The sequence below is a fragment of the Aspergillus luchuensis genome, chromosome 6, assembly GCF_016861625.1.
Source record: "Aspergillus luchuensis IFO 4308 DNA, chromosome 6, nearly complete sequence".
Lineage (NCBI taxonomy): Eukaryota > Fungi > Ascomycota > Eurotiomycetes > Eurotiales > Aspergillaceae > Aspergillus > Aspergillus luchuensis.
Window position 1 is genome coordinate 2,967,787 of NC_054854.1, and position 24,621 is coordinate 2,992,407.

General features: G+C 48.6%; 13 protein-coding genes across 13 annotated transcripts; 6 read left to right on the forward strand and 7 right to left on the reverse strand.

The window, feature by feature from the left end:
• Nucleotides 1–1,200: 1,200 nt before the first annotated feature.
• Nucleotides 1,201–1,859, reverse strand: AKAW2_61012A (uncharacterized protein; the record flags this gene model as incomplete). The annotated part of the gene is made up of 2 exons (XM_041693201.1): nucleotides 1,201–1,473; nucleotides 1,572–1,859. 2 exons carry the CDS (start codon nucleotides 1,857–1,859, stop codon nucleotides 1,201–1,203), a joined length of 561 nt encoding a protein of 186 aa, XP_041546510.1.
• A 1,526-nt stretch (nucleotides 1,860–3,385) lies between these two features.
• AKAW2_61013A (intradiol ring-cleavage dioxygenase) lies at nucleotides 3,386–4,319 on the reverse strand (the record flags this gene model as incomplete). Its single annotated transcript, XM_041693202.1, has 2 exons — nucleotides 3,386–3,744; nucleotides 3,803–4,319. The coding sequence occupies 2 exons, from the start codon at nucleotides 4,317–4,319 to the stop codon at nucleotides 3,386–3,388; spliced, it is 876 nt and encodes a 291-aa protein (XP_041546511.1).
• Nucleotides 4,320–6,912: 2,593 nt separating this feature from the next.
• Nucleotides 6,913–8,136, reverse strand: AKAW2_61014A (uncharacterized protein; the record flags this gene model as incomplete). Its single annotated transcript, XM_041693203.1, has 1 exon — nucleotides 6,913–8,136. One exon carries the CDS (start codon nucleotides 8,134–8,136, stop codon nucleotides 6,913–6,915), a length of 1,224 nt encoding a protein of 407 aa, XP_041546512.1.
• Nucleotides 8,137–9,286: 1,150 nt separating this feature from the next.
• Nucleotides 9,287–10,756, forward strand: AKAW2_61015S (uncharacterized protein; the record flags this gene model as incomplete). Its single annotated transcript, XM_041693204.1, has 1 exon — nucleotides 9,287–10,756. One exon carries the CDS (start codon nucleotides 9,287–9,289, stop codon nucleotides 10,754–10,756), a length of 1,470 nt encoding a protein of 489 aa, XP_041546513.1.
• Nucleotides 10,757–11,136: 380 nt separating this feature from the next.
• Nucleotides 11,137–11,670, forward strand: AKAW2_61016S (uncharacterized protein; the record flags this gene model as incomplete). Its single annotated transcript, XM_041693205.1, has 1 exon — nucleotides 11,137–11,670. The coding sequence occupies one exon, from the start codon at nucleotides 11,137–11,139 to the stop codon at nucleotides 11,668–11,670; it is 534 nt and encodes a 177-aa protein (XP_041546514.1).
• A 612-nt stretch (nucleotides 11,671–12,282) lies between these two features.
• On the forward strand, nucleotides 12,283–13,974 carry AKAW2_61017S (Zn(II)2Cys6 transcription factor domain-containing protein; the record flags this gene model as incomplete). The annotated part of the gene is made up of 2 exons (XM_041693206.1): nucleotides 12,283–12,401; nucleotides 12,459–13,974. 2 exons carry the CDS (start codon nucleotides 12,283–12,285, stop codon nucleotides 13,972–13,974), a joined length of 1,635 nt encoding a protein of 544 aa, XP_041546515.1.
• Nucleotides 13,975–14,768: 794 nt separating this feature from the next.
• On the forward strand, nucleotides 14,769–15,376 carry AKAW2_61018S (MARVEL domain-containing protein; the record flags this gene model as incomplete). Its single annotated transcript, XM_041693207.1, has 2 exons — nucleotides 14,769–14,877; nucleotides 14,943–15,376. 2 exons carry the CDS (start codon nucleotides 14,769–14,771, stop codon nucleotides 15,374–15,376), a joined length of 543 nt encoding a protein of 180 aa, XP_041546516.1.
• Nucleotides 15,377–16,332: 956 nt separating this feature from the next.
• On the reverse strand, nucleotides 16,333–17,606 carry AKAW2_61019A (uncharacterized protein; the record flags this gene model as incomplete). The annotated part of the gene is made up of 6 exons (XM_041693208.1): nucleotides 16,333–16,529; nucleotides 16,607–16,689; nucleotides 16,758–17,134; nucleotides 17,214–17,305; nucleotides 17,361–17,397; nucleotides 17,454–17,606. 6 exons carry the CDS (start codon nucleotides 17,604–17,606, stop codon nucleotides 16,333–16,335), a joined length of 939 nt encoding a protein of 312 aa, XP_041546517.1.
• Nucleotides 17,607–18,161: 555 nt separating this feature from the next.
• AKAW2_61020A (uncharacterized protein) lies at nucleotides 18,162–18,998 on the reverse strand (the record flags this gene model as incomplete). Its single annotated transcript, XM_041693209.1, has 3 exons — nucleotides 18,162–18,443; nucleotides 18,512–18,909; nucleotides 18,968–18,998. The coding sequence occupies 3 exons, from the start codon at nucleotides 18,996–18,998 to the stop codon at nucleotides 18,162–18,164; spliced, it is 711 nt and encodes a 236-aa protein (XP_041546518.1).
• Nucleotides 18,999–19,314: 316 nt separating this feature from the next.
• On the reverse strand, nucleotides 19,315–19,532 carry AKAW2_61021A (uncharacterized protein; the record flags this gene model as incomplete). Its single annotated transcript, XM_041693210.1, has 2 exons — nucleotides 19,315–19,406; nucleotides 19,466–19,532. The coding sequence occupies 2 exons, from the start codon at nucleotides 19,530–19,532 to the stop codon at nucleotides 19,315–19,317; spliced, it is 159 nt and encodes a 52-aa protein (XP_041546519.1).
• A 1,029-nt stretch (nucleotides 19,533–20,561) lies between these two features.
• Nucleotides 20,562–21,109, forward strand: AKAW2_61022S (uncharacterized protein; the record flags this gene model as incomplete). The annotated part of the gene is made up of 2 exons (XM_041693213.1): nucleotides 20,562–20,672; nucleotides 20,774–21,109. 2 exons carry the CDS (start codon nucleotides 20,562–20,564, stop codon nucleotides 21,107–21,109), a joined length of 447 nt encoding a protein of 148 aa, XP_041546520.1.
• A 217-nt stretch (nucleotides 21,110–21,326) lies between these two features.
• Nucleotides 21,327–22,293, reverse strand: AKAW2_61023A (oxidase ustYa family protein; the record flags this gene model as incomplete). Its single annotated transcript, XM_041693214.1, has 4 exons — nucleotides 21,327–21,608; nucleotides 21,677–21,795; nucleotides 21,902–22,021; nucleotides 22,101–22,293. The coding sequence occupies 4 exons, from the start codon at nucleotides 22,291–22,293 to the stop codon at nucleotides 21,327–21,329; spliced, it is 714 nt and encodes a 237-aa protein (XP_041546521.1).
• A 237-nt stretch (nucleotides 22,294–22,530) lies between these two features.
• On the forward strand, nucleotides 22,531–23,616 carry tpcM (methyltransferase tpcM; the record flags this gene model as incomplete). Its single annotated transcript, XM_041693215.1, has 1 exon — nucleotides 22,531–23,616. The coding sequence occupies one exon, from the start codon at nucleotides 22,531–22,533 to the stop codon at nucleotides 23,614–23,616; it is 1,086 nt and encodes a 361-aa protein (XP_041546522.1).
• Between the last annotated feature and the right edge of the window lie 1,005 nt (nucleotides 23,617–24,621).

Consider the following 24,621-nt stretch of genomic DNA (forward strand, 5'->3'; position numbering starts at 1 on the left):
TTGAAGCCCCAGCTGGTCGGCCAGCAGTAGTGTCTCGTTGGTAGCTTGCAAGTATTACTTGGCCTACGGTAAAAAGTACTCCATGAATGTCGAAACCTCAATTAGAGCTGAGGGGAATCACCTCACCAGCACTGTGTACGTGGATGATGCATGCGTCGAAGCCTACCAATGCACTATCAGACAGGTGGCAAACGTTTTCCCGCAGGACTGACTTTAATAGTCCTAGTCCCGTTTATCGCCGCTGCTTCTGATTTTCTACAGTGGTAGTAGCAAGAGGCATCCGTGGCTGTCATCTCATGGTGTGGGCCAGAAACTTTCAGTCACCACTGCTCTGCAAGATCTTGCTCTTGCATTGGTGAGTGTCCATTGAAACCATCTCATGACATAGTCGCACGCCCTCTCAAGGCCCGGCTGCGGAACCAGAGGCATTGAACACGGTCATTCGAGACAAGAAAGAGAGTTTCCCTTTTAGTTTGGTAAAGCTATATGATCAGCGAGCCGAGAAAATTCACTTGAATCCCTGAATTCCTCCAGAGCCGGGCGACCGTGTAAGAGCAGTCCTTATGATTACCTGTTTAGTAGACCTCCACTCCAGCCAGGGTCAGCTGACCCTTCGCCTCTTCTTCCTGTCTTCCAGCCACTAACCCAACCTCTGGAGATTTACATAGGTCGGATTTCTACCCTCTACCCTTCGTCTTCACATCAACTACCGTACTGCCAAGAGGTTGGAAATGCTCCTCTAACAGCCAGTCTAGGGATCCTGCTTCGTTGTTTCTGCTCCAAACCAGGGAACGAAGACGCGCAATGCTATTTCCTTACTCTCTTATCGGGGTCTTTACAAGATTGTACCTTTTTCTGATTGTACTAGCCGTCACAGTACGCACACTGATTGTTATACAGTCTTTTATGCTCCCACACCGATCTGGAAGCAGCATTGGCCTTACAGACACTCAGAGAAGTCTAGCGAAGTGTCAGCCATCGGAGCAGGTGCCTTTGCTCATACCGTACCAGATAAGGGACCCATCTGTCTGTCTAGAACAATCCCATAACCTCTGCACAACTGCAGCATCGTTGGTACTGATCGTACTTTCTTCCTCACTACACTCAAAGCTTTTAGCCACCAGCGAGTATGGGTCAAAATCACACTTGTCTGGGGCAGATATGATGCCATCTAGAACACCGCCTAGGTTGTCACACGCCTCAACGGTGGCAGGCATTACGAATGGCGTCAAATGTGCATTGCGACAACGGGTGGCTCATGTGGTCCATGACAAACTTCGGGTAATACATGGCTGGAACGAACGTCGCCCTGTTGATAGCTGGTGCTCCGGCAAGAATCCCATCGTAAGCGGTGGGATATTGCTGAGCCAACGTAAGGCCCTGGCGGCCACCTGTCGAGCAACCGTCCCAGTAGGAGGACCGTGGCCCCTGGCCGTAGAGGTCCGTGATGACATTCTTCGCAATAACCGCTGCCTCACTTTGGGAGAGGGCAAAAAGTTTTGCAGGAAGAAGAAGTTAACATTTCCCGCTGTATCAAGGACCCAACTAGTCGCGTCCAGTGGATTACGGACATGACCAGCATCAGTTCCAACAGCAGCATAACCTCGTGTCACAGCGGGCGTAAAGCGGTTATATGTCCAAAGTGAAGACAGCCCAGAACCGCCAATACCGCTGAGTCGGCCGTTCCAGCCTTCCAGTGGGAGCCACACTGTAACCTGCACGTTGTCCTTCCAACCTTCGTGGCCGTAGTTGGTTGTGACATTGCAGAAGTTGAGGGTGACGTCGTAGTGTCTTTCCGGCTTCGCAACTTCTGCAATGAGGGAGTAGTTCTCGAGGCGCTCGGCCGCAACCGACAACATCGTCACTCCTGGCATGCGAGGGAGGCTAATATCTTCGGAGGAACATTTCAAGAGAGGTAGCGTTGCAAATATTGGTGAAGCCAGCCATAAGCACATGGCTGAAATGTAAAGCGGTAAAGGTAATACTGGCAACATCGTTTGTTCAAGTTGTGGCGTAATAGGTGCTATATGTTGAGCTGTGGAAATATTGCTTCGCGAGTCTCATTAGTCTTTATATCATTGTCGGTCCCATCTTTCAGAACCAGGTTAGAGTTTCTATAATTCCCCCGAATATGCACGAATATATGCAATGCTCATCCTGTCAACAGCACGTGATCGGCAAGCGGATCCCGCGGGTCCAGAGGCTATCTATATCCAAACCCAACGGGGGTTTGATGCTGCCAGCAATTGTAAGGTGCTAGTCGTGGTGGAATTGTACGCTTTTTGGAAATTAAACCGTGCTATAGGATCGGTGGCCTGTTGAATCTTCGATCCGAAGACCGTCGACATAACGGCATTTGAAAACTTGCGTCTCCGCAAGACTAGGACAACAATATTCATGACTGCTCTTCTCAAGATTAATTGAGTAATATCACACCAGCTTATCAAGAGACAAGTCGAGTACCATGGCAGTCCACAAAACTACCATCTCCATTGACTGTGGAGGCACATTTACGCATATGCATGCCATCATCCCCGGTTAACCTGATATTAGACTTAAGCTGCTTTTTTTTTGGTGACGCCAACAATTATCAGGATACTCTAACTGAAGATATCTGCAGAGTCTTCCAGACTGCCACAGACATACTGTTATCAAGAGACTGGCTTGATGATATCAAGTATTTACAAACAAACACAACAATCACCACTATTGTATTACTCAAATACAAGAGGATAAAGTCAGTACTCCTAATCATAAAAGACTTCAAAAAAGATTTATATTAGTAATCAAACCTGTCTAGATTTCCTTAACCTATCTACTTGCAGGTTTTATATTATTTTGAGAGGGGGGTACAGGTGAATAAGTATATTATCTTATTATTCTTATTGTAAGACGCGCTCTCGGTTTTTTTGTTAAATTGTGACTATTACAGAAAAAGATATTATATATTATCCAGGAATTGGGCTAAATATATTATCTATGGAACTATAGTAATATCTTCAACTGGTTCACACCGTGATGCATGAACAAATATCTGTTCTAGTGAGGATCTTCTAAATTACGTCTGCCTCGACGATTGTAGTGACATTCCAAGTAAGACTGAGCCGGACCGCTTCGTAGCAACAATTACTTTACCTACGATCCTGTGGGAGGTCTGAAGGTAGCAGATAGAATATAATAGTGACTTCTGTCAATCTATGGCTTTATGCACTGCCTGATGTCTATAATCACCGACCTGATTCAGTTCCTCAGCAAAGAGTTTATACCAGCACGCCCGTAAAGCCACAGAAAAGAAGGAAGCAATCCTGCAACCTAACACATGTGCGATAGTCTAGAGACTAGCAACCCGAGGATCATCATTCATTGGCTCCGAGGCGAGAGAGTTCTATGGGTCGCCGACATAGTTGTCACCATGTTCAATGGCACTGGTATCAACACCAAGGGTAATGTAACCAATCATTCCCTTAGTCACGTCCTTTCCATCCATGGGTACTACATTAACAACAGGATTGAAGCCTCCAGCCGTGTCGTAAGGGAAAACAAGGTCATCGGCGTTGGTGGTACGGTTGATTTGCGTGTGAGAGGCGTAGGGCTCGAGAGACATAATCTTCTGTTCCAGTGCTTCATCGAAATAAAGCTGGCCAGTGCTGACAGTATTACCAGTCATAATAGTACCATTTTCACGGAGAGACCAGTCGGTGTGAACTTGGACGTGGATGTGGATTGTACGCTGGATATAGAATCCTGCAGTAAAATTCATTAGTAAGAGTTGAAGTGAAGCTGCAGCCATCCCTATACTTACCAGGGAAGATGGTTTTCATTTCCATCATACCGTGTTTATCAGTAGGCCACATTCCGCGCAGGAAGGTAGTGTCATCAGTATGCAGGTCAGTGACACCCATCTTGAAGTCGCTCTCATTGATGCCCTCCTGCTTAAGAATCTCAGGGAAAGGAGTGTTCGGCGACAGGTGCGTGAAGCTGGAGTAGGAACCTGTAGCATTGCAATGCCAGATATCAATAAGAACATCTTCAAGAGGCTCACATGTAGCCATGTTGAGAACACCAATATCTAGCCACAGTGGTACACCAGGCTGGCCCTCACTTATATCCTGACGGAGGATTTGCGAAGGAGGGTAGACATAGGGTCCTTGAGTAACCTCGGGAGTCAACACGCAAGTACCGTTCTGGACAGTCTCGAAGTAGGGCGCCTCAGTATGAACTGAGAAGGTAGTGTTGTGTCCATGCCAGCGGCGGTCAATATTGCGCTTCCAGCGCTGCTCATGGTACTGGGAGATGCTCTTGCGACACATCATACCCATTGCGGAGCGACGGCTTATCTCGCTATGACTCAGGATATCGTGCGGTCCGGCATGGGAAATAGCAGTGGCTACCAGGGCCAAGACTGGGAGTATAGAAGAAAGATGCATTGTAATCAGGTATTCAACTTAAGGATTGGAATGAGCTGTTGTGGGATGGAGGAAACATCTTCTCTACCCCGGCGGACGGCCCTGTATATATAGTCACCGGTTAGCATTGATTTAACTAATGACGCCGAAATCCGCTACTTAGCCGTCCAGTTTCTACATAATGGATATGAACTCATCCGGTTTGTGGACCATGACAGGACTGAAATCGATGTTGAGATAGGGATACTACATACGTGACTCCAGCTTGAGACGAATACACCAGCTTCTCGTGCGTCAAAAACACTGCGCCAAGTATTGCAAAAATAGAGTACATGACGGAGTATTCACCCGGACGAGAAATCAATTGCTTCTCATTGGTATACTCCGTCCATCGAGTATCCATTCTTCAGCGGGTGGGGTTTCGCCCTCTAACGAATGTTTATATTAACCGGTAAGTACCGTAACATGTCTTGTGCAAGTAATGGAGAAATTGATTAGCATTGGTACTAGTCAGAAACCTGCCCGTTGACACACTTCCTAGCGTAGTAACACGTGCAAGGTCCTGTGGAAGAGAACAAGAGGAGTCGGATGGCCCCCGAAGACTCCTGACAGGTTCACTAGTAATTTGTCAGGTTGTATCTCTTCAGTCTTGCCGCGCCCATGTGGAGTTAGAATTCCTGTATTGAGGCCGCAATATCAAAGGCACGGTACCTAATGAGACATGTCTTAGTGGGAATATTCCCACTGCGGAAATCGATATACCAACCTGCCCCACACAATGTAACTCTAGATTGGAAAGATCTTCTTGGTGGAGGAAACCAAGACAAGACCGAATGGCCTGGCGTTCTTCAAACCTAGCTGCCTAACATTGATTCTACATGTGCCTTGTCGGTGTCAGAGATAGCACTGGATTGAGCAGCAGGATGACCCTAAGATCCTGTGGATGAAGGGCTGGCGTTGGAGGATATCATAGGCCTCCATCGTTCCTTGGATCCACTTGAGTGGACTTTGTCTCTCCGCGAATGTCCGCTTAATCAGCTACGGGGGACTAACGTTAGTAATAGTTAAGGTCGTCGTTGTAACCAAACACAACTAAACACAACACAAGCAAAGCGTAGTCATACAAAATATAAAGATATAAAGTGTCGTAACTGGCTGACCAGTTACCTGCAAATCACTTTGCTCTCTATTTGTCTATACTCTGCCTCCAATATGCTTATTTCTTTTAGGCCTTCCCTGCTGACTCAAACAAGGCATATACAGTTCCATCTATCCAGTATCTTGAGTATCTTCAGTATCTTCCCTCATAACCCTGAGTTCCATATATTTCTGGCCTTAGTCAATGTCAGGGTCAGGATGAAGTTCAGTCCATATCTCTACCCGAAATCAATAGAAACACCCACGCCCAATGTGGTGAATTCCTCCCGGCTTTCTCTGTAGGTAGATACAAAGTCCCTGGGCATGCCTCCTTCGGCCTCGTTGGCAAGAAGGCTCGTGTCAGTCCATGTCTACCCCAAAGTAATAGAAATACCCACGCCTAATGTGGTAAATTCTTATAGGCTTTCGCTGTAGATGCAACTTGGGTTCTAAGTAGTGTTTGTTGAGAAGTTCCCCCCATTCTAATCGAATTAATGCTAGAAAAAATGAGGAACCCAGAGATAGATATGTCTTCGTACCAGTTCTGTCAGAGTCAGCCTGGTGTGCTTCAGGCAGTGAGACCTCTGGGATCCACACCACTAGGCTATCCGACGAAAGACTAGAGATTTGAGCCAAGAGACTCAGACACGCGTCTCTTTCAAGCTAACAGTGAATGTAAGATCACCTGGATTCTCACATCTTCGTCCGAATGGCGGTATTGGCCTCTCTGGCGCTTAATGGAGAAAGCGAGCTGTAGATTTGGACGAACAGACTATAGCGGTGAGCGGACGTCATATTGTGTCTGATGAATATGCTCCGGGGGAATTTGGAAAGCAACACGCGTAGCGCAACAACTACAAACGATTGTCGCAGCCGACATATCTACGCTCCGCCTACCTTTTGAAGTAGCGCCTCCCTGCAGCTGGCTGCCTGGCCCACGTTGTTATCACTGGAGCTCTACAACGGTTTGAAAGTTTTGAGGAATTTTGTTTTAGCAAGCAATAACTTACTGTCCGACCAGGTAGATGACCGCATTATTTCCGCAGACGTGCGTAGCGCTGTTGTACTTCTTCGCTAGTCAGATACGCAGCTACTGCGACCCCTGCTAACACGCTTGCGTAACTAGTCTAGGAGAATGCGGCGGCGAGAATAGTAACTGAACCTAGCTCAGACACCCTAGTTTGGTGATTATAATGCTACTATTAAAGCGCCGATTTTAGATTATACCAGGCTAATATCTTTCAATCGGACCTTTCAAGGAGGATAGAGTGATTATTCATCATGGACTAATCGCTGTTCGCTGTATTAGATACTATACAGCAGTAGAAATATGTAACCGGGGAGTAAAACCCAGTCGGAGAGCCTCCGATCAATATGGATACTCTTCGTATCTAAAATTCCAAATTGTCTTTGCCGACTTGTCAAACCCATACCCTTTCGAGCTGGTAGCACCGATATGTTGAAGGACTGGCGGGACTGTCACATAACGTTTCCACCCCTGTCGGTTGGCAATTTTCTCTACCATCATATCAACTAACCAATCGGTTGTAAGATCGGTATGTTCCAGAAATTGTGGCACTATCGAACGCGGGAAGACCAGGCCCTGCGAGCAGCATCCGTATTTGTTCATCTCGTGGACACCCGGACGAATCGGCCACATTGTCTGCCGCCCTGCCATGAAGTGTAGTCCGATGAACGCTGGAATGAAACAAAAAGAGATCATACAGATAGCACTTGCTGGAGTTGACTTGAAGAACCGTTTCTTTGCAAATACTATGGCTCCCGTTAGAGCAGCCCAAAATAGGAAAGCGAACGCAAGGTATCTCGGCCACTCCTCCGAGTTCCAACCCAGCAGGTCATCAATATAGAAGAGGCGAAGGTAGACCCAGTCTTGTCCAGCTATTGTGCGCTGCTGGATTACGTCAAGGGCGTGTAAAGTGGAAGAAAGCCAGCCCTTGGCAGCCAAAGTATCATCTTCAATCATGGCGACGTAATCCGCACCAGTCTCATAACAATCCTTCATCAAATGTGTAAAATCGTAGATAGTCTTATTACGATACCATCCTCCATCCTCCCAGGCGCGGATCTGCTCGTAATCGGGGTTATCATCGTTCAGATACAGGAGGACGCGGTCGGGTAGGGTCTCTACCCACTTCTCGGAGAATATTGGGTGAACGAAGGGATCGGTATGTGCAATGAGTAGATCAAGGAATATGGTGTTTCGTTCCGATTCGGTGAGGCCTTCCAGGAGAGAGGCTACTGTCAACCCAACATATTGCTCTTTCCTTCGGCGAACCGTCACTATCCCCACACAAATCGTAGCCTGGGTGTTGTCGGATGGCTTCGCTGCGGAGGGAAAGTCGCCAGCAGTGGTGAGAAAGGACTTCGCTTCTTGAATTCGGTGCGCGGAATACCGTTTCTCGTAGGCTCGACTGGGGTCGAAGAAGAAGGAGGTAGGATCGCGGTGACTTGCCGACCGATAATAGCCGATCGAGAGTAGATACAAGAGACCGAGCAAGCAAAATAACAAGCCCGTTGGATGCGGCGATGAGATACTGGGGCGCATATGGCGAAGACACCATAAATTCGCCATTTGTGGTCTTCAAAAAATCTTCCGGCGCCTGAAGGGCTACAGTAATTGAATGGAGAGAGGTTCAATCAAGGGATGGATAATGGAGGGACGGCCGCAGACAAAGCAGGTCAAGTGATCAGCAATGCGACCCCCCCGTTTTAGGCGGGATCTTGGAGAATTAAGGTTGGCAGTGATCAGCACTAGACCGAAGGCGGTTTAGCTGACACGGAGAGACTGTGCCTCTATCGCTAGGCCAATCGCCATGGAGTTACGGTTGTACAAATGTAGTCTGTTAGGGCCCTGATAATCACAGCTGCCCCTTTTCCTGTTCGTGCAACGGCAACACGATCACTACTGCTGCATACTATGTCAGAGTGTTAGTATATGGGCCTTGGCTATTCTGGCCCCTCTCATATCTTGAAAGCTATCGCTGTTAGCACCGGTCAGGACATCACATGAGAGAGTGACAGTGAGAGTGCCTGTTGTGAGAAACCTTAAATCTTCCTTCTAGTTGAAAGTTTTCCTCCCTGCTTTCTTTTTTTTTTTTTCTTTTCTCCGGTCTCTCCCATTAATATAAACTTTTGCTGCTTCTCTCATGGCCACAGCTGAGCTGACAAAGTCCAACTACCTAATAAAAGCTCCTCAATACCTTCATTACTTTTCGCTTCCATGGCCAGCTCTCTCCGGGCGAGGGAATGGTTTCCTCCTCCCCTCTGTCTGGCCCCTTTGTGTAGGAGTTGTCATGACAGAAGGCCTTCTGAACACCCGACGTGGCCCCTCTATTCCGGACTGAGTAATTTGGTAGCAATCCGAAACAACAGCGGCTGCCTACCTGTTACTATCTCTGAGTGAAACTGGCGCCCCGGAAATTCAGAATGTTATGAACCCTATTCTATTTTCAGCTCCACCAGACGCCATGTGTGTCTCTCTTCCAAAATGAATTCTTGATCAGTCACAAACTGTGATCCACGGCTACGTCCCCTGTACTGTAAGAACAAACATGGAGGAACGAATGTCTCGGAAATGGCATCATAAAAGATCGCAAACCCTCCACATGTGAATGTTTGACCGATTTCTACTGTCGTCCTTGTGAATGTTGTTGTCATCAACCTCATCCTTCCTTCTTGGCGCAATTGCCTACTGCGAAAACCTGTACACAGGAACCTTCATCATGCTAATCTCATTAGCCTTCCTACGCAGAACCAAAAGTTCCCGCACTCTCGCTACCTCATTCGGACCCGGGCCGCGCGAGCACAAGAAGGTACTGGTAACCGGGTCCTTACAGACAGCCCTGTGGCGCTCTGCGATTCACCTCCTTCCGATCATTATGTCGGTAACCATTGTCACAATAAATCTGAATGGAAAATATATTGGGGCGGATTTGATGTCACCAGTCAAGTCCGAGACCATCAATCTGCTATTGTTGCAGTTGATTGCCAAGAGCCATGAGATTATGATTGTGGCTTCCCTGAGCGTGATGGTTATGGATTTTGTACGACATGAACTGATGTTCGGCGGCGGTGTGCCTTTGGGTCTCATCGGTGCGGGTATCAATTTCAACCGGCTCGACTTTTTTCTTCGGAAAGAGTTTTATGGCTCGCTAGGGTACGCAGGCGCTCATGATAGCAAGCTTCGCAAGTCTCTTTTTGTTGGCCTGGTGGTAGTGGCAGGACTGGTAGCTTTCTTAGCTGGTCCAGCGAGTGCTGTTTTTCTTGTGCCCAAGTCCCAGGGCTGGCGGGTCGGGAGCAAGACTTTCTCAATAGTTGGCGAAAAATCTCAGTTTTGGCCCGATGACCTATCAGGTAATATGTCGGAACTACATCGGTGGTGTGGAAACGGAAGTTCGACCACTGTCGCTTTCTGTCCTGCTGCTGGTTATCGCTCCCTGTGGACATATTGGGGAACAAAGAACGGTACCAGCATTCAGAATGCTCCTTCCTATGCGAAGGAATTATCAGGTTCCCGTTTCTACTGGCCAATATCAAGCCCTTCGTCGCTTATCCCTCCACTCTACGCTCTCGGGGACACTAGAAATGGAACAAATGGGAATACATTCCTAGTGCAAGCCCATGCTGCTGTAGCAACATCTCTACAACGACTTGCAGACAATTGGTGGAATGCCTTTCTAGCAAGCACTGACCTACCACCCAACCAGGTAGATGACCGTATCGTATCCGCAGAGGTACGTAGCGCCATTGTTCGTCTCCGCTGCTCGGACCCACAGCTCCTGCGGACCCTGGACCAAATTGTGTCTTTCCCATCCATAACACGTGAATCCGATTTTGGTCAGAGCTTCCCCGTCAAGATCGACGGCCTTCATACCAACCCTTCAGATCATCTACGCTTTTCTTGGGTTCGTCTTCCATCGGGCTTTGGCCCAGTTAGCATCGGGGGTCTGTTTGAGTCAGCATGGGGTAGGAATGACACGGAGGAGACTTCGAGTTCAGCAAGAATTGTTGTCGGTTGTTCTGTTCAGGCTGGGTGGGTACCTAGTACTCTTTTCACCGATAAGTACAATTTCTGGACTGGCTGGTATCCTTGGAACATCAAGTTCAACAGCCGCACTCCCTCTTGGCATCCGAATTTAACGGCTCTACAAATGGCCGAGTATCATTTGGAGTTGATTGGCTCAACCTATTGACTCCGGAAGCGCCTATCAGAGGCTCCAACACCTGGCGACCCTCAACCATAGAGAGCATCTTTTCCAACACTGCTTTACTTAGGGTCACCCAAAGCGACAACATAAAGAGAGTGACGTCGCTGGAAGGTTGGATTGACGATAGTGATCTCAGTCAGAAAAAGGTAGCGATAATTGAAGCCATCATCGGCAGCGTGGTGGTGGACGGCCTTAGCAGAACAGGCAGCTATCAACTGTTCACTCCTTCCGATCCATCCTGTAACTGGAATGTCGCGAACACTGGCTACTTGCCTGAGTTCGAATTCCAGATACCGACACTCAAGCAAACTTCCAGCAATGCTTCATGTCCCGGTCCGCATGCAGTCACAACACTAAAGGCCGATATGAAAATTAGTGGCTTCTCTATTCAAAGTTCACTTGCCTCTTACCTAGCCTTGCCAATCCTCTTGATGCACATCATGTTGGCAGTCATTCACATGGTTCTAGTCATCTATCGAAGGCACACGTCAGGCAGTTGGAAATCTCTAGGAGAGATGATTGCGCTTGCTCAGAACTCCCAGCCTGCGCCCATAGTTTTGGAGAATACGGGTGCAGGGATCCGATCAGCGAAGACTTATGCTCGTGTGGCGAAGGTGCGGATACGGAAAGCTGCACCCGAGGACCGCGGTCATGTTGAGCTGTTATTTGACGATCTTGTTCAAGGAACTGACCAGCCTAACTCCGCCGAGCAAGAATTGATTGAGCTTCAAACCCCAATCTTGCGCCATCCTGCTACATGGCCAAGCTATACAGCTAGGGCACCAACTCCAGGAGATGGCTCGGTGGTATCGCCGCATATGGCCAGATCTGGTTCCCAATCCCCATTTGAATTCACTGACATGCCGACCTTTGTTCGGCCAGATCAGTTGTACGGCTAAGTAGTTTTATCAGCAGACTTATTCTAGTTGGACCAGTGAGATGTGCTTCGAATTGCTACCCACTAGTTGGCCAGTAGTGGTGCGATAGAATTCTGTTTCCGTTGTTCTCATGGTTAGCGTTATTCCCTACTAGTATCCGTTAATGTTTAATGTTGTAACTTATATTCTTCTTATTACCATATCTTTCCCATGGGTGCGATGCATAGTCATTTCGCTAATGCTGGCACAAGGCTTAGTCGGCAGCTGGTAAGATAAAGTTAAATGTGAATGTTAGGAACAAAAAGAAGATGTTGATAACTGAAGAGGTAAATAATATACTCAATATATACTTAGTAGTAGATATTCGTTTCGATAAGTACCACGCTCCTCAGTCTAAGCCTGCGTGGTTGGTTCCTAAGCCTCCAACATCCCAAGGATATATATATAATCATAATAAACACGAACTTGGAAAGAGCAAGAGGAGAGCAAGATTGAATAACGAAGATTGTTGAGTAGATAGTAAGCACTAGTATGGGCTGCACCCGGAGTGAATTCGGCCCGAAGATGCACTAAATCCAGCCATGACTGATCGACCCGGACGCTACACATGTCAACGTCAGCTTTGGAACAATCATGGAAGAGCTGCCGAATAATTCTCAATCTTTTACAGCACTGGGGTCCCAAAATAATGCCTCTTCGAAGCGGGTACGCGTCGTTGTGTCGCAGTCGAAACGGGGCTGCGTGACTTGCAAGTATGGGATGGTCTTCATCTTGCTATCATGTCACCAAGTCGACTGACCAAGATGCAGGGCACATCGAGTCAAGTGCGACGAGCAAAAGCCCCTGTGCAGGCGATGCCTTAAAGCCGGTCGAGTGTGCGGCGGTTACATCCATGAAGCCAAGTCATCATTGTTATCAGCTTTGCAGCCTGCTCTAAAATGCGGGTTCACAATGGACAGCCATGCGGAGAGGTTAAGCTATCTTGCAGCTCACGTGTTGTTTCTAGACAGCAGAGACTGCCATCCGCGAGAAGGTAGTGCTTGGGGGCATGTATTTCTCCAGCTAGCGAGTCAGGTCGAATGTGTCAAGGCCGCCGCGGTCGCTTTCGGGGCGGCGTATGAATCATCGCAGATAAACTTGATCGGCCATCGGCCCTACTCCACCTGGGACTATTATGGCTCAGCTCTAGCAAGGCTGCGATCTGATTTTAACAATGGGAGCGTCGGTGCAGAGTCCCTGACTCTGGCATCCATGGTCCTAGCCTACGTGGAGATCCTAAGCCAACACGAGCAAAATGCGTTCACTCATTTCCTTGGCGCCGTACAGATCCTGACCCAGGCCGAACAGCATCGCTGGCAAGTTTCATCTGCCGAAATGCTCAGTACAATCAAAGATGCACTAGTAAAGATAAACCTCCTGATTGGCAGCTACGGTTTGTCCCAAACACCGCAATATATGTACCTGGACTTTCCTAGAGTACCGACTGGAGACGATGAATTTTGTGAACCAGAGCTTGCGATTGACGCCGCAATGCACTGTCTTTATCGATCCTATCAGTTCATTGAGGAGGCTTCACATCTGCGATACACGTATTCAAACTGGAAAGAGCATGATTCCACCATGTGTAAGGCTCAATATGATGCGGCGGCCGAGTGTCGTTTCGTTCTTGATGGCCTTGCAGCGCTCGCCACGACACTGCAAGCCCGATATTCGTCTGCGACGCCGACGCCGAAAGATTTGGACATGCTGGCAGAGATCTATGCGACTCGGACACAGCTAACATCGGCGTTAATTTTCGTCTTGTGTGCTCACAGCCCGTACGAGACAGCGTACGATGAACATCATGACCAATTCCAAAGCATAATAAGTGATGCTGCCGCGTCGGCCCGGCTGAAGCGGCGGACCAAACCCAGTGCTTTCAAACGCTTCTCAACGCGTCCAGGAATTGTTAGCCCTCTCTTCATCGTGAGCATCAAGTGCAGAAATCCGTCACTGCGTGCTGTAGCGACGGCATTACTTAACGAACAAAGCCGCGAGGGGCCTGCCGATGGACGAATCCTGGCGGCCATCGGTGCTCGACTGGCCGCCCTAGAGATGATTTCCAGTATTCTTCCTTCTCCCAGCGCTCCGCTGGCTGCCTGTGATATTATTGAAGGACAGAGAGTGTACGGTTACTCGGTGTCTCCAAGATTCAATGGCGAGAGCCGCCACGCCGTAGACGTTATTTTCCAGCGGCCCAACCCCCCTCTCATGCAAGGGTGGGGACATACTGATTATTCTTGCCAGGATGGTTGGATGTACTGGTCAGAAACTATTGAAATATAAGATATTTAGTGGCTCAATTGTGCACAGAAGCGGCTGATGTCTGTATGTGTATGGAGAGACCCATCAAACTCTAGCTAAGCTGCTCGCATCGCTGATCCCTGTCCCGTCCTGTGCTGAATGCATAGCAAGATATATTAAAAACCACATAAAATCTCGTCCGAATCAGATGGTTGTTTATTGTGATTACGTCTGCATGGGCAATGTGTTATCGATGTTGGGTCTTTTACCTAGCATCTCCCGGGAGTCTGATTGAGGCCTTTCGTGCGCCGTTAAAGTGCTGGTGGAGCTCAGCTTGGTGCTTATTGCTGCTAAACCGGATTAAGTAAAGACTCAACGGATGCATAAGTGGAGATGATCTCGGTCTTTTGACAGTTTATTGTTGCTTATTGGTCCGTGTGCTGTATTAGTCGGTAGCCTAGGCCTCCTTACACTTTTCCTAGCCCTTAATCAAGTATGGTCACATTTTTGACTCTGCTTCGCCCCGCCGCAGCGCCCTCATTTCCGTCAATATCGTTGCAGGATGCATGAGGATGACATCAAAGAGGCAGGAGAGAAACTGGGATGGCTTTTAGCAGTATAGTCAAAAAGGTTAAATTGCTTCATGCACCAAAATAATTCTAAGTGTAGATTACTGGCTGGCTGACTGCCGGGGCAGGTTGTTAAGAGGACCGCATCCCGCCCCCTGTGTCTACGATCTCTATCTCTTCGTCTACTTACGCCGTGTTCCTCAGTTTTCTCATTAACTCGACGTTCCAAATCACCGTTCAAGTCTCAATCACAGAGTGTTGCATATCATGGCCAAGGAAATGGCCATAAACATAGCAGCGAATAGAACAGTCGATGTTACCCTGCGAGCGCTGCAGCTCATCTTCGCCATCATCGTCATAGGGACAGACGGCTACTGTATGAACCCACCAGTGTATCCTACTCCATCAAGATATCTATTTATTCTGACTACCATCGCCTAGCTATCCACGTCTATCGCGGCCACACTGACTACGTGCACTTCGTATACGGAAACTTCTACGCTTACGCTGGCGTCCCTGACGAGTGGGGCTTCTTGATGTTTTGTGCTGGGTGGACATTTCTGGGCGTTATCTTTCTCTTCTTCACTGCAGGAATCAGCTTTGCAGAGCATGCAGTGATTGGCTCCGTTTCTGTCATTGTTGAGGTTGTGGCTCTTCTCTCATGGCTCGCGGGTTTCATTGCCGTGGCGGTTAATGTGGGGAGTAATCCATGTCCGGCGGAAGAGAATGACTGTGTGTTTCTCAAGGTTGCAATAGTCTTCGGCGCATTAGAATGGCTGCTCTTTATGATCACGACTATTCCGACCATAAAGCTTGTCTTTAACAGCACTCGCCGGCAGAAGACATCGACGATCGAAACCACGACACCTGTTTAAGGCACGGGATGATGACATCCCTGTGAGCAACACAATTATGATTTCCAACACAGATGCCCCTGAACATACTTTCTATGTTTTTTGTATCGTGTTCGTTGAGACGCCTTGAAATAAATAGAGGTTATGCTAGAGCATATACAGAGTTAGTTTCTTCAGTCTGGGCGCCCAAGAATATCGGGAATATTGGGAACCTAGTGCATGGGTTTATTCCAGCAACATCCGGTGCCAGAACCCGGATGAGCTCTGTAATCTACTTTTGCACTACTTTGCTACATAGCCAAGCCATTAAGCTAGTAGGACCCGAATTCCCGGAGTCAGTTATGAAGTAGGAATATATATACATATAGATTATTTTTAAATATATTAATCACCGAGACTCTAATTTGGTGAAAATTAAAGCCCTATTAATGACCAGTGTCCTTTTACTCATCATCACACCGTCCAGAATGCACGCCGTTATTTATTCACTTAGCGTAATCAGAAACTTTCACTTTATTTGTGCGAATTAAAGGAAAAAGTACAGAAATGGAAATCAATATATCTACCCACTCCTTGTAGAAAGAAGAGTTCGTACTCTGAGTTCGTTACACTCCTTACCAAAAAAAGAAAGAGTGATGCAAAAACATACAACAGAAGGGATTCGCTGGTGGTCACCCACCCAACTACTAACCTCCCGGCGTGTGGCTTGAGTACGGCTGAGCGGACGGGAAGCCCTATTTTCCACACCCTATGGTCGTATGTGCTTATTACTACCCTGACTTGAATCATACAGGAGTGGTAGATCGTTGCAAAGATGGAATTTGTAGAATCTATCATAAACATATTGTCAACATGTTAATAAAGTAACATTAACCACTTAAGAAAGAATCCATAATCCGCAAAGAGTAGCAAACCTTTCCCAGAGCTCTAGTGTGCCCTTATCGGTCCGGACGCCCAACAAGATTGATGGTATCTAACTAGTTGAAGGGTTCGTGAATGCGTTTGTGGCGGCTCCGCCGCGAGGAGTTATAGGGTTCGTATGAAGGGGGGTCGGGCATTCCCCGACGGCCGCCGTGGTAGAAAGTCCACAGCGGACGCAACGTGGGCAGGCAGGCAAGGATAACGGCGAGAGAGCTTTCGATGTTCGTCCAGAAGACAACGGGCGAGATAAAGTCTGCTCGATGTCCCGAATGAGTAATCTGCGTGGCTTTTCCTTTCCCCTCAATCGTTCTGTGAGCGAAGTTGACTTACAAGAATCGTCGTTATAGTGCTCCAAGTAGGTCGCACCTATATGAAAGTACATGGCCATCCGAGTTATGCTGATTCCGACGACTCTGTTTGCCTATTTTAGCTCCGTTCCACTTTGACTCTTCTTGAGGATTGCCGGTGGGAGGAGACGTACGCAGTACCCATGACAAACATGGCTGATATTGCCAGCTTCTGCTTCTGGGGCAACTGCAATTTGAAGATCATAGGGAGAGGGAGAACCATAATGATCAAGTCAATAAGCACGTCCGTGATGCAACCTGCGTACCACATAGCAAGGCTGTTAAGGCATTTGTGGCCGTAATACTCCTCCACTAGAGCTGTGATCGGATAGCACGTAAACAGATTACTGATAAAAAATGAGATGGTCCAGATGGCAGTAAGACCAACGAGGATATTCGAGCCAAGCCTGAATGTTCGCGAGACCGCGAAGATCCCCCGCATTAATACAAGTAGGGATATCTTGGTTAACCCGAGGCCCACGACAGCCATCATCTGACTGGCAAACTTGCACTGTGCCAAAGTTGATTAATATCACAGCATTGAATAATTGCTTTTGATTCTCCTGCTCTGGTGCGGGTGAAGAACTGACTTTCTGGTAGGTTAGGAATTTCGGGTCATGTAGCAGAGGCTGCCCGTCAGGACCGGTAGTCTCATGTTGACCCAGCAAGCCATCGATTGATCCTTTCTGGATGTCAGCCCTGCCCACTAGGGACTGGTTGCGATTAGGAGAACTGACCTACCAGTTGGGTTATTGAGCAGCCTATAGACAAGGCCTAGAGAAGAGCGAAGCTTAGAGACGAGTAATGTATACGTAGTGGAATGGACTCACCAGTCCCCTAAATATGAGATAATCATCGGCTTGTAGCGAGCGGCGGGACAGCCACTTTGCCCATATTCGGAAGCCTACAAAGATACACGGTAGAAACAGGAACGTGATTCCCAATCCAATCATCTCCTGTTTGGAGTAATGGTCGACTCCCATGGCAGCTAAACTTAACATATATCTCGGGGGTATAGAAAAGATCTGTTTGGTATCTGTGTATATTGATCAACCTTTCCCATAATCGAACGGACCAATACCATTTTATAACTTAAATCGGCCACACATACGAGTGGCGAAGCAATAGAACTGTAAACATAGCCTCGTTCTGATCGAAAGACCCTATTGGGGTCCTTTGGCGCCGGGTTTAGATTTTTGCAACTCAATGAAAAGGGTAGAAGCATATTGAGCCTACGTTGGTTGGACTTAAACACCTCGCATAAGCCAGGCAGAGCATCCTTGTCAACCGAGCCAAAACGGAAATGAGGTTTGTTTGTTCCCATTGTCAGACGCAAACATATGATAGAATGTACATATCTACAACCTTGCACCGCAAATCTGAAAATGACATATGCAAGGATCACGTTATCTAAATAGAGAGTGAATACTAGGCATACTAATATGGGATGCATTTTGTTCTTAAGCGAGATAGGGTTAGGTACGGTAAAGATAGCACGACATTGTAGACTACCCCTTCAACGCGTGCACCAGAGTACCCTACCACGGAACCAATCCCTCCGCACTATGAACTCGTCCGGGCTGGTCATCTTTACCCCCTTTCACTACCTCTGCGATGATTCGGGCCCCATTGTCGGGCTCTGCAGCACCCATCTGCCGCAGTGCTTCTGCGTCTCCAATGATATCCGTGGCGCAGAACCCAGGGTCCACCCCAACGACTACCACGCCTGTCAGCGCCATATGATACTCGACCAGTAGCATATGCAATGCTGCCTTGCTGATGCGGTACTCGATAGCATGGGTGTTCCACTGTGTGGGGAACTGCGGTTCGCATTGTGGCTCAGTGAGCCCATGGACGAGCTGACAAAGACAATTCGAGGTGAAAGCACTTCATTCCGCTGGGACTGGGGGCCCAGGAGAAGGGGAAGAAATGCCTCCGTCACACGAGCAGGACCGCTGACATTGGCCTCTAGGGTCGACTCAAGGATCTTGGCTCTGACGTGCGAGGCTGATGATTCCGTAGGAAGAAGGTAGACGCCCGCGTTGTGGACAAGAATGTCGAGTCTTCCGAAGGTTAATTCAATCTGGGACCTGGCAGCCTCGATTGAAGGCCCGGAGGTTACGTCCAAGGTCACAGCCGACACCGTTCCCTGGATTCCTGTCAGGGACCGGAGGCCCTGAATGGCCTCATTTCCGTTAGATGGGTGACGGCTTCCCACGATAATGTGGAAGTTGGTGGTGAGGAGAAGCTCTTTGGCGGTGGCCAAGCCGAGGCCACGGTTAGCTCCTATTTCCTGCTCATCAGCTTACACGGAGGGTGGACCTTTACGGTGTGAGACCCCTACCAGTGATGAGAACAATCAACGCCGGCCCCATCGCTTCAAGTGCTTCTATACAGATGTTGTGAAGAGGGGGACAGGAAGATGGGACATTGTCTCTGTTACAAATAGGCTAAGGGGCGCAAACAACTAACAGTTCACTTCTTCAAATCATTTCCACAAGTCTCCTTTTGCTGTGCTGGAATGTCCCCTCAAGTGTTGTACTGCATTAGCTCGGCTAGGGGTCATGGCTAATAGACATAATGATACAGGGGAAACATCACGCCAGCATCCTCCCATTCGCCTTGGACCTTCACTTCAACTAACACATCCCAAGTCCATTCTACCAGAGTTCTCGGCTTCTTGCTCATAGCTTACTGAGACCAACTGTTGCGCACCATATCGTCTGCGTCTGCCCGTTTTGCTGACCAGCTTTTTCGAACCAGGTTGTCCGCATCTTTGAAGGCTTCAAACCCCTGTCAGCTCATACACGGCCACAAACAAATAAGCGGTGTGATAACATACCAAGAGGGGAGGCAGCGGTTAGGCCCACCAAGAGCCCCAGAACAAAGAGGGGTAGTGGAACACGCATCTTTTATCTCGAAGCTGATTTGAAAAGCGAGCGTTGTTTTCGTTCTTGGGGTTCACTTATAGGCATGTAGCAGCAGCCTTAATACTAGTCAGATACTCGGGATGAGGGGAAAGAATTGGCTGTCTATTTCTCTGGCTCCCGGCAGGCATGCAGCGCCTATAAATGTTCCAGCTCCTGGTTAAAGTCCTTCCAGCCGTATCACTAATATGTAGCGGACTGGATTAACAAATAATCGCGGGTCGGGGTGCAGAGGCCTGGACCGACCCATCTTGCGTTCGATTGTAGACCCGCCTTGTCGTCGTGCAGTAACACCCGGTTTGTAGTTCTTCTAGTTTTGCCTGACTACCTACAGTCTGAAAGTTCGACGACGGCCAATGGGATAAGTCCCATCAACATCGTCTACGTTCACGATGCAGGGGCTAATCCTTACCCAAGCCGTAGATAGCGAATGTTCCTTGCAGCGCAGCAGCCATATTTGACTGACCCTCAAATATACTTACCTACATCCGCTCATCGCCGGTGTTTGACTTTTTCACGGAAGAGAGCTTCACAGACAATCGCAATCATGGTCTTGTCTTTGAAAACACAAGTGGCCACTTATTACTCTCTCGGCACAGCACAAGCTGCAGAGCCAAAAGGTTCAATTGCCATACGCCAAGCAGCTCGTCTACCCTCATCGATGCAAGCCCGAGTGGTAGCAGAGGGCATCCGGATTCTCGTGGCTACCACCCTAGCCTTAACGTTAGGTTGGGTTGTAGGCAAGAGATTGTCAGTTGTCTCGGCGAGTGATGGGTTACTCTGTAAGCAAAGACCTTGCTCTTCCCCACATGCAACAGTGTCCAATGACCAAGCCCAGTGCCCCCTGGCTCCACCACGACCGTCTGGTCACACAACCGTACATTCTCTCAACGCCCAACCCCGGAGTCGGAGGAGGCGTGGAACTTCATTATTCCAGGTAAGAAAGGAAGAGCTTTGGTATAGAAAAGCGAGCGGGGCTCCAGCTAGGAGATATTGAAGTAACAGACTGACATGGAATCGATGCACGCAATATGGGCAATAGTCGGTCGAGGCTTCGTGCACCATCCTGAACTAGCTCCGTTCATTTCTAATGTCGCTGTCTTTCACCAACTCCACTGCTTGGTGAGTCTGTGTGTTTGCCTAATGGCTTTTCCACCTGTCATTATTCACCCTGTGCGGGACAGGATCCCAGACAAACTAACAGTAAAGGTTCGACGAATAAGCATGCCATTGTGGTCTCCTATCACAGCGCGATCGAGGAAGCCAATCTGACCAAGGGGGAAGGAGCCGCTGTTGCCGACGACGGTGATCCCGAAGACCCACCCGACGACTACATCCACCACACGGGCACCCGCATGACCCTATCCCATATCCAGCATTGCTTCGACTACCTACGCCAGACGCTAATGTGCGCGGCCGATACTAACCTCGAGGTTCTGGATCCGGTAACTCACGTCACAAGCGGCTGGGGCCAGCCGAAGCAGTGCCGGGACTATCGAAGTGTGGTTGCCTGGGCAGAAAAGTGGGCCAACTCGTCTGATACAGGAATCCTGACCTGACTGATAATGATGCTTATTGGGGGGAGAAGGGCTGTGTCAATCCATAGAAATCCTGGGCGGAGTGAACGCCTTCTACAAGTGCTCTATTTCTACTTTCAAAGGGAAAGTCATACAATGTAGTGGCCATCTTCACTTTATAGGGAACACATTGAATTATTTATATTACAGTATAAAACAGAGAGGACCTTCTGCCTTTTACAGAAAAATACTACGGCAATCACGGGGCCACCAAGTGTTCAAAGCTGGTCATATTGACCATCCGTCCGCGTGCCCACCCGTCAAGTGTCGCCCAGTTGACACACTCATGGTCGCTGTACACCCGCGAATATGGCAAGCCCCCTAGCCACTGGAACGTGCTGAGCGTCGTGTCTCCGCGGCAGATGGCTGCCTCGCGCCAGTATTCCAGGCAGTGGTTGACGTGGGTTTGCTCGCGCTCCCATTCGTCCGCTGTCATGTTCGGGTAATACCGGTCGAGATGGAAATGGCGGCGCAAACGTTTCTAAGAGGACAAGCTGTCATTAGATGAGGGGGGTTTCTGAGTTACGGAAAGGGGGGTTGGTTGAATACAATGCAATGCAGTTCATGGTAGACGGCCAACTCGGCGATGTAGCCGGACCCGTCTTTGAAAGCGATGCTTGAGTCAGGGAGATTGGAGAGCTCCTCTTTTGAGATTTTGATGGTCATTGCTGTGTATTCGCAGTTAGTTTTAGTTTTACTCAGAGTAGCATTCTGATTCATTAGGGGTTGGTATAATATAGAGGGCAACAACTGTAACTGGGGGGTTGTACGCACGTTGTAGCAAATGATTCCACGCTGCATCGAATTCCGGTCGAGGGTCACCTGTAAAGTCGTTGTGGTCGATATCTCGGTAAAGGCGCCGTGGCTCGTATTTGATCGCTGTACGGGCTGGAGCTAGGGGTTTAAAGAAGTATGTTAGCAATCTAATCCTCAGAGCCTAAGGTAGTCGGTTGGTCTTCGGTTCTGAACATACAGTATGAGAGCTTAGGCTTAACACATGTATCGCTCAATTGCGTGGATTGCAACCATAGGCCGAGAAAGGCGATGTTTGACATGAACAAGAGAGCAAAAACAAAGGCTGTAGTAGTTGGACGAAGTGCCTTGGGTCGGTGTGGGTGCCCTTCAGAAGAGGCGACACGCGCGTAGCTAGCCCTGCCACGAGTCATGTTGTTGTTAATGTACTAAAACACTCTCTTTCACGCGTATAGAATTAGTTACAGGAGATCAGGAAATTAGTTTGCAGTTATATGTCTTGGTCAGGATTGATGGAGTATCGGACAACAGCATCCATTTTAGTTTAGCCTGGGCTGATGTTTGGTTGGGCTGTGTGCAGTCGGTGTATTTACAACACCACACTTTCTCTCTCCCCCTCCAACTCAACTTCACCGTTCAAGCTTTCAAAAATGTTCAACTCCCCAAGGACAATGGCTATGGTATTCACCACAGGCAACTACTGTCAAAAGCTGGCTCGCACTACCTCGGTGCGATGCCTGAGCAACAGCAGCAGTGACCCGACTAACGTCTGGAAACTAAGTCTGGAGGACGAAGCTCGATATTGGAAGGGCTATCTGACCACACGCCCCAAGTACTCCGATGACTTTTTCAATCTTATTTATGACTACCACCGCGCACACAGTGGCTCCTTCGCCGTTGCACATGATGTTGGCGCAGGCCCGGGACAGGTATCAGCCAAATTGGCCCAACGATTCGCTCACATCGTCGTCAGTGATAACAATTCCAACCACGTCGACTACGCGCGTCACATGCTTGAACAAACCAGATATTCTCAACAGCAGCAGAAACCTCGCTTCTCGTTCGCCGTAACCAAGGGAGAAGAGCTGGGAGGCCGCTACCCGTCAGCATCGGCCGACCTAGTAGCATGTGCGCTTATGTTTCCCCTAATGGATACGGAAGCAGCCCTACGGAGCTTCGGTCACATCCTTAAGCCTGGAGGCACGCTCGCCATCTGGTTTTACGGTCGAGCACATTTCGCGGAGTCCGGACCCACAACGGCACGACGCCAGTCCCTGCTGGATTGCATCATTGACCATCACTTCGGGGCAGTCATCCAAGGCCAGGGTCCCGCCCACCGCGCCGGCTGGAAGCGCGCTGCAGATGGCATGGCGAGCTGGCTGGATTATATTCCGTTCGCTGCTCAAGACTGGACGGCTGTGGAGCGCCGGAAGTGGAACTCTACGTGGACAAATATGGGCTTCTTTAGCCCTCGTGCGTGCGATTTTCCTGTGCAGCCTGTCAGTCGAGTTGGTGCAACCGAGACCCTGCATGAGATTGAGGACCGTCAGCTCTGGCGCAAGAATTGGACGGTCGCGGAGCTGAAGGCATTTGTCGAATACATCTTCCCCTTTTGCCACTTGGACAGGGAGCCGGTGCAGCCATTGTGGGAGCGTCTGCAGGCAGAAATGGGTGGCGTTCATGCTAAGCAGGCCTTCTCGTGGCCAGCGGTTTTGATTCTGGCTTCACGGAGGTAGTGCAGGAAAATTAGCTGAATATGACCAATTTTTACTCTCATTCTTCTCTATTAGAGAACAAGAGCGTTCTTGTTTATCGTTTGTTACAGTCTGGGGTATCGCGCAAGGACAGGGGAGCTGATCCAGTTCAGCTAGACCTCGACTTGACATCTATAGGAGAGAATAATTATCAGTGTTCCTAGCTGCATTCAAGGCTTGATTTACTTCGCATAGCTTGACGCTGTCAGGATACAGGCTTGGTATACATGGAATATATAGAACAACTTGGCGATAACTACCATGACTCAAGAATGGATATACTAATGCCACTGGAGCAGATCGCCACATCATGCATATAGATCTCACACGGCAAGAAATTTTAGGAATGTGCGGGCTAAGACACGACCTTCAGCACTATTCAAATAGAGTAGCAAACGTTCTTATCATGTAACAGAGTTCACAATGATTTTGATTTCCCAGCTATGGGATCAAAACAAAAACATACAACAGAAGGGATTCGCTGGTGGTCACCCACCCAACTACTAACCTCCCGGCGTGTGGCTTAAGTACGGCTGAGCGGACGGGAAGCCCTGTTTTCCACACCCTGTGGTCGTATGTACTCGATCTTTAATGTCAGAGAAATATAATGAGCACATGTCAATTAATAATTTTGTACTGCCAAGCTCCAGTCCCAGATCTTGTCCCTTATCGCCAAGACAGTCCGGAAAAGTCGAGCAGATAGCCTAGGGTCCACGGAGATTAAAATAAAGGGACAAATGGTTGAAGGCGGTGGAGGTGCCTAGTAATTGTCGCGCAATTAGTCATTACACGTTTGCCAATTGATCCTGAATCGCTTGAGCCAGGAAAGGCTGAGGCGCTATGATTATGTTCAAGTTGTGCCTGGTTTAACCGATGATATATTTTGAGGTGGTTACTTCACAGTCTCATACAGGCCATCCCCCAACATTAGCCGTCTACAATAACAATGAAGCGGCATTCATGCCAGCCAAAGCTGGAGATCATCTC